Here is a 7424-nt window from a genome sequence, read left to right on the forward strand (position 1 = left end):
CTCTCTCTCTGTCTCTCTCCCTCCGTCCCTCCCTCTTTTCCTCTCTCTTTCCATCTCTCTGCCCCCTCCCACCCTCTCTCTCTCCTTTTCTCCCTTCCTTCCCCCCTCTCTCTCTCCTTCTCTTTCCCTCTCTCTCCCTCCCCCTCTCTCTCTTTCCCTCCCTCTCTCCCTATATATATTTGTTTGCACATTGTCTCCCCCATTAGATTGTAAGCTTCTTGAGGGCAGGGTCCATCTTTTGCCCCTTTTGTATTCCTGGTGTTTAGCATGGGGCCAGGCACATAGTAGGCACTTAATAACTAACTGGTTGCTCGGTTATGGAATATTAACCCAGGGGTCCTACAAGTCCTCCCTCTAACACATTCTGGCAGTGTGACTTTCTGCAAATCATTTCTATTCTCAGTGCTCCCAGGCAGCTGAAGACCCTAAGTTTTCAAGTAGGTGCTAGGCTGCATCAGTGAAGGAAGCTTCCATACTGGGAGGTCCTTGCTCTGATTAAATCATAATTTTGATCTAAGAAAGCCCCCATCTGCTATGAAAGATGAATGCAGGGGGCAGCTGGGTGGCTCAATGGATAGGGATCCAGGTCTAGAGACAAGAGGTCCTGGGTTCCAATCTGGCCTCAGACACTTCCCAGCTGTTTGACCCTGGGCAAGTCACTCCACCCCCATTGCCCAGCCCTTACTGCTCTTCTGCCTTGGAGCCAATACATAGTAATGATTCTAAGACAGAAGGTGAGGGTTTAAAAACAAAAAAAGATGGATGCATATAACAGAAAAGTGTTGTATGTTGCACATTTTCATATGTTTTGTATTAGATTATCTATCTCTCTCTCCCCATCTCCCGTCTGTTTCTCTCTCTTCTTTAAAGCTGTTGAACTCCTGCCACTGAAGAAATAGGTGAAGGGAACTCCTGATAAGGAAAGCTTTCTCTTCCAATACAAATCAACACCTGCTCTGGACCTTATTATAGTCTAAGAGAGCTTTCTGGGGCGATGAGTTCATTGACTTGACCAGGGTCACACAGTCTGGGTCAGAAGTAGGACCTGAATCTAGATCTTCCTGATTCTAAGGGATGCTTTCTAGGAACTCTGCCTTGCTGCTCCTCATACATAAGCTGTATTTTTCTTTAAATCATATCTTTGGTTGTCTTTCACATCAGTGTCTCTTTGGTTTTACTTTGGGGTTTTGGTTAGGCATGACTTTGCTCTTACAACAGTGACCAGTATGGAAGTGTGTTTTGCATGTCAATAAAAACTGAAAAATAAAAATCGTTCCTTTGATACAAGGGGAGAGAATCCTCCCTCTGGAGATAAAGTACCTGCCTTCTCCTACCTTTCTTACCCATGTGGCCTTAGTTCCTCTCCCTTGGCCTCAGTTTCCCCCTTTATAAAATGAAAGGGATGGATTAGATGGCCTCTGGAGTCCCTTCCAGCTCTAGGTCCTCGAGAGCAGGGAAGTCTTTGGTCGCTTGTTGTTATTTTTGACTCTTACTTTCTGCCTTAGTACAACTCTAAGACAGAAGAGCAAGGACTAGGCAAACAGGGTTAAGTGACTTACTTGCCCAGGATCACACAGCTAGGAAATATCTGAAACCAGATTTGAACCCAGGCCCTTCTGACTCCAGGCCTAGTGCTCTTTCTAGCTACTGTGCCACCTAGCTGCCCCTGCATTTTTGCTTTTGATTGCCCAGTGCCTGGTACACCAACCGACATATAGTAAAGCTTGTTGGTTGATTGCTTCTATTAAAATTCAGAGCGTCTTTGTCTCAGTGACTTGTTTTCCTATTCTCATCCCTGTTCCTATTACAGAGCTTTCTAGAATCCTCAGCAAGTTTGTGGCCTGGAGAGAATTGGCAGACCCAAGATTGGGGGTGGCTCTGAACTATATAGAGAGGTTGCCAGCCCCTACCATGTGTGATGGCCCTTTTTTTCTCTTTCTCCATTTTCTCTTTCTCAACACTGTGCTAATTGCTTCTTCAGTGACATCAAGTATTTGTGTTAGAGTCCTGAGGAACTTCTAACTGGGGCCCTGAAAGTTCCTTTCTAGGCCTTTTGGGCTTAGAAACTTATCAGCCATCCCACAAATCAGCAGTGTTTATCACTGCTTCATTCATTCATTCATTCATTCATTTTTCCTCTTTTTAAAGATCCTTACCTTCTGTCTTAGAAATCAACACTGTGTGTTGGTTTTAAGGCAGAAGAGCGGTAAGGGCTAGGCAATGGGGGTTCAGTGACTTGTCCAGGATCACATACCTAAAAAATGTCTGAGGTCAGATTGGAACCCAGGACTTCCCATCTCCAGACCTGGCTTTCAATCCACTGAGCCACTCAGCTACCGGGTTTTGCCCTAGACTTTATGCCCATTTGGTCCAAATGCAGTGATAGATGGTTCGTAGATCGATTCAGTGAACTAAATAATTTTGCTAAGGTGGTGGTTGTTCAGTAGCTTTTCAGTCACGTCCATTTGGGGCAGAACAAAGAAACAGAGACAGGACGGGGTCTTTCTCTTGCATCATTCCACCTCCCAGTGCCACGTGTCTGTCTCTGGAATCTCCATCTCTATAGAGGGCATCAGGGTGGGATTGGAGGGGGACGAGGAGCCCAGGGGAGGGGATGGAGTCCAGAGCCCTGAGCCCTGCCTAGCTTGGGTTGTACCTGAGGGAAAGGAGGACTCTTTTTCCCTCTCCTGGCTGGCTTCCCAGGCTGCCTCAGTCAAAGCTCCAAGGTGGTTGGAGGGGGAGAGGGAAGGGAGAACAGGGTGGCGGGAGGTAATGAGCTGTTCAAGAAGAGTCCGATTCCTCTTTGTTCTCATAAATAATGGTAATTAACACCATTCTGGGAGGGCAGCTCATAGGGAGCCTTTACTGAATAGTATTCTCTTTCCAGCGTCTTCTTTTTCCCTTCTTCCCTCCAAGTGCCCAGGCTGGGCCATCGTGCCAGGGCTCCTACCCTGGGGATTTCTATCCCAAAGTTATGTGCAGGTTAGTCACTCAGTCAACAAGCACAAATTAATTGCTTGTTATATTTGAGGCACTCACTGTGCTGAGTCAACAAACATTTATTAAATACCTACCGTGTTCCAGGTGAGGCAGCTAGGTGGTGAAATGGGAAGGGCCCTAGGCCTGGAACTGGGAAGATCTGAGTGTAAACCCAGCCTCAGACACTTACTAACTGTGTGACCCTGGGCACGTCACTTCACCATATATGCCTCAGTTTCTTCCTCTGTCAAATGAGCCGGAGAAGGAAATGGCAAACTAGCTTGTGACCCTGGGCAAGTCACTTTACCCTGAATGCCTCAGTTTCCTCATTGGTCAAATGATCTGGAGAAGGAAATGACAAATGACTCCAGCATCTTTGTCAAGAAAACCCTAAATGGGGTCACAGAGAGTCAGACACAAAGGAAATGCCTGAAGAATAGGTTTCAGGCCCTGCTAAGTGCTTTACCACTTAGGGAGTTGGTAATATTATCATCCCCCTTTCACAGATGAGAAAACAGAGTCAGAAGCCAAATGACCCAGAGTCCCACAGCTCAGAAGGCTGGGTTTAAACCTGGGTCTTCCTTGCCCCTTGCACCCACTGTGCACCCACAATAAGTAAATAGTGCGAAGGGCTATGAGAAGGGCACAAGACAGTCCCGGTCTTCAAGGAGCTCCCATCCCTACAGGCCAGGAGATCAGCTTCTAGGACCCCCCACTGGAGGACGGTGATGGAGGGCCCAAGGCTGGAGCCCAAGAGATTGGGAAAGTGGCCTTGGTCTAGTGGAAAGAGCCCTGCCGAGAATCTGTGGGCCTGGATTCAAATCTCATTTCTAATATTTACTCTTAGTGTGGATTGGGACCTCGGCTTCCTCCAGCACAAGATGAGAGCCTCAGACTGGACGGTCTGGGGGGGGGGGCGGGGAGGGGGTGTTCTGACCCGTCCTCTCTGATTGTGTGAAATCCGGCTTCTGGAAAATCCCCCTGGAGGGGTTCTAGCCTGGGAGCGGCGCCCCCCCCCCCCAGGGGGTGATGGGACGCCTCGGCTCCAGGACCAGTCACTAGGACGGGTCTGGGATGCAGGGAGATGCAGGCAGAGAGAGCCCAGCGAAGCCTTCCCCTCCCCAGAGCCCCCCCGGCCCCGGCCCCAGCCCTGGTGGTACTGACCGAGGACACCGGTGGCCTCCAGACCCCCGAAGCGCTGCATGGCCGCGATGGCCTTGGCCAGCTCCTCCTGGGTCTGTAGCTGGCCCGTCACGGGATCCGGCGGGGGCAGGTAACCGAAGCGGCTCAGCCACTCCTGCGGAAGAGGAGAGAGGGGCAGATGAGGGAGGGGCAGATGAGGGAGGGGCAGATGAGGGAGGGGCAGATGGGGGAGGGGCGGGGCCTGGAAACCTCCGCTCCGCTGAACGCGACCGGCTGGGTCACCGCCGAGGCTCTGGTGACCTTCATGCATTACCATGCTGACAGCTCATTTCCCAGCCAGCTGCAAAGTGCCCTGGATAATGGGAACAGAGAGCAGGAAATGTTGGATTATATACCGGAGACCCGCTCATTTATCTTCCCCAGGGCTGGCTCCCAGCTGCCTCGGCTCCATTACTGGGGATGACTGGAGGCCCTCCCCCCCGGGGGCCGGGGGCCGCGGGCCGGGGCGGGGGTGACTGGACACAATCCGCCTACCCAGGAGGCAAAAGCTCAGACCTTCTTTGCCCTGTGCCCACCCTGCAGCCCCGCTCCGCTCTTCGACCATCCCTCTCAGGACTCTGGCTTCGGATCCCAACCGCGGCTCTCTCCCTCCCGCCCCAACTCCTGGGCATCAAACTCCGAGAGAAACGGGAGCCACTCCGCTCTCCCTCAGGATCCCCGGAAGCTCCACAGCCCCTCAGAAAAGCACACAGTACCATTATCTAGGTTCTAGGGCATTGATTTCTTTGAGTAAATAGTTCCTAATTCTATTTTAAGCTGGTTTGGAGTGTCGCTGGCACTGTGGCTTGACATGCCTGCTCCACACTATCCTCCCACATTCTTTTAAAAAATTTTAAAACTCTTCCCTTTCAGCTTAGAAGCAATAAAGTGTATCGGTTCCAAAGCAGAAGAGAGGTAAGGGTTAGGCAGTGACTTGCCCAGGGTCACTTAGCTAGGAAGCATCTGAGAAATCCTCCCATTTTCTTGACCTCAGCTCCAGCCATTAATTAATAATGACATTATTAATGATCAATTAATAATAATTATTTTGCACTAATAATTAATAATTAATTATTGCATATTTTACACATTGATACTTAATTAGCAAGAACTAATTAAATTAATTATTAATTAATTTGAACTATCTTTCAATTAATTGACAAATGATAATAATCAATCAATAAACAATAATTTATCAATAATTAATAATGACAGCTACCATTATTTAGAACTTGAAGATCTACAGAACACTTTCACTTTATCCTTACAATAACCCTAGGAGGTAGATACTATCATTATATACATGACAAATGAGGAAACTAAGGCTCAGAAATTGTTACTTGTACAGCTCTTAAACGGTTCTCTTATTATATTCCAATATATGGCTCCAACCACACACCCCATATTCAACACTGTCAGCTAAGTGGCACACTAGATAAAGTTCTGAATGTGCATGTCAGGAAGATCCAAGTTCAAATCCTAACTGTGTAATCCTGAGTAAGTCACTTAGCCTCTATTTCCCTCTGTTTCCTCATCTGGAAAATGGGGATAATGTTGGCACCTACCTCCCTAGGTCATTGGGAGGTTAAAATGAGAAAACAGGAGGCAGCTAGGTAGCTCAGTGGATGGAGAGTCAGGCCTAGAGACAGGAGGTCCTGGGTTCAAATCCAGCCTCAGACACTTCCCAGCTGTGTGACCCTGGGCAAGTCACTTGACCCCCATTGCCCACCCTTACCACTCTTCCACCTAGGAGCCAATACACAGAAGTTAAGGGTTTAAAAAAAAAGAGAAAACATATGTATGCATAGTGCTTTGCAAACCTTAAAATGCTATATAAATGCTAGTTATTATTATTACTCTTATTATTTTATTATTATTACTCTAGACCAAAGACCCAGCCATATTCCCCTTGCTTTCGACCGTGGCCCTAACCACAAAGGCCCCAACCACAGAGGCCCCATACTCTTGTGTATAGCCCCATCTCCCACACTTCTGACCACTGCCTCATCCAGGAGCCCCCCTCCTTGTTGTGGTCTTGGCCATGACTTCCCACCTGCTTAATTATGGTCCCTACCCTACTGTCCACATTCTCCTCGATTCCTGACTGTGGCCCTGGCTCCATCTTTCCTCCTCCTCCTCCTTTGTGGCCCTTAGGGTGGAAGGCACGAGCAGATTGGGGGAAGCTAAAGGACCCTTTCTCTAAGGAAAGGATTTTGTTTTGCTTGGTCCATGAACCCTGACACCCCGGGCAGGTTCGGGGAGGAGAGCCCCATCCCCAAATCAGAGGCCAAATCTAACTCCAAATGCCGGCAGAGCAGTGACGGGCAGCAGGCTTGCCATCGGTCAGTTTTAGAAGCCCCCAACGGCCAAGCGTCCTATTCACAGCAGCCTGGGTGCAAGGGTGCTTCTGGAATGAGGAAGGGGCTTATCTTAAGGGAGGATGCTGGGCTCTGGAAGCCATTCCATCAGGCCACTGTCCCATATGCCAGAGGAAGAGTCTAGGAGGGTGATATGGACTGCGGGACCTGTCAGATCCCACAGCTGGCACAAGATTCAAGCACCTCGGCACGGGGTCTCAAAGGGCAAAGAATGAATGTGGGTGGGGGATGAGGGACGGGAGAAGAGCTGTGTTTTAAGAGGGATACAGGTTTAGAGTTGATATTCAGGAGGGGGAAGGGGGAGAAGGAACAAAAAGTAAGTAGAATGGAAGCCCCTCTTTTAGTGAAGTCAAATCAACCAGCACACCTACTATGTGCTGGATCCTTTGCTAAGTGCTGGGGGTTCAAAGAAAGGCCCAAACTAGCCCCTTTCTCAAAGAGCTCCCAGTCTAATGGGGGAGACAATGTGTAAACAAGCATATCCAGACAAGATATAGACAAGAATAAATTGGAGAAAATTATGTTAAGGATGATGAGGAAAGGTTTCTCCTAGGAGATGAGACTGCTAGAGAAGGCAGAAGGCAGAGAAGAAGAGGGAAAGTATTCCAGGCATGGTGTGTGTGTGTGTGTGTGTGTGGGGACACAGCCAGGGGCCAGTGCCAGGGAGTACATGGGAGGGGAGGAAGACATGAGAAGACTAGAAAGGTAGGAGGAGGCCAGGCTCTGAAGAAAAGCAGAGCATTTTGTCTTTGATCCTGGATGTAATAAGAAATGGACAGAACTTCTTGAATAGGAGAGAGAGAGAGAGAGAGAGAGAGAGAGAGAGAGAGAGAGAGAGAGAGAGAGAGAGAGAGAGAGAGAGAGAGAGAGAGAGAGCAGAAACTA

General features: G+C 48.8%; 1 protein-coding gene across 1 annotated transcript in view; it reads right to left on the bottom strand.

The window, feature by feature from the left end:
• Positions 1–7424, bottom strand: part of MMP17 (matrix metallopeptidase 17) — a 35414-nt gene that overhangs the window by 8174 nt on the left and 19816 nt on the right. The window contains exon 2 of the mRNA XM_044685392.1: positions 4144–4276. Within this exon, the coding sequence (XP_044541327.1) occupies positions 4144–4276 (133 nt within the window). The remainder of the gene's footprint in view (positions 1–4143; positions 4277–7424) is intronic.

The sequence above is a fragment of the Gracilinanus agilis genome, chromosome 1 (genome assembly GCF_016433145.1).
Source record: "Gracilinanus agilis isolate LMUSP501 chromosome 1, AgileGrace, whole genome shotgun sequence".
NCBI lineage: Eukaryota > Metazoa > Chordata > Mammalia > Didelphimorphia > Didelphidae > Gracilinanus > Gracilinanus agilis.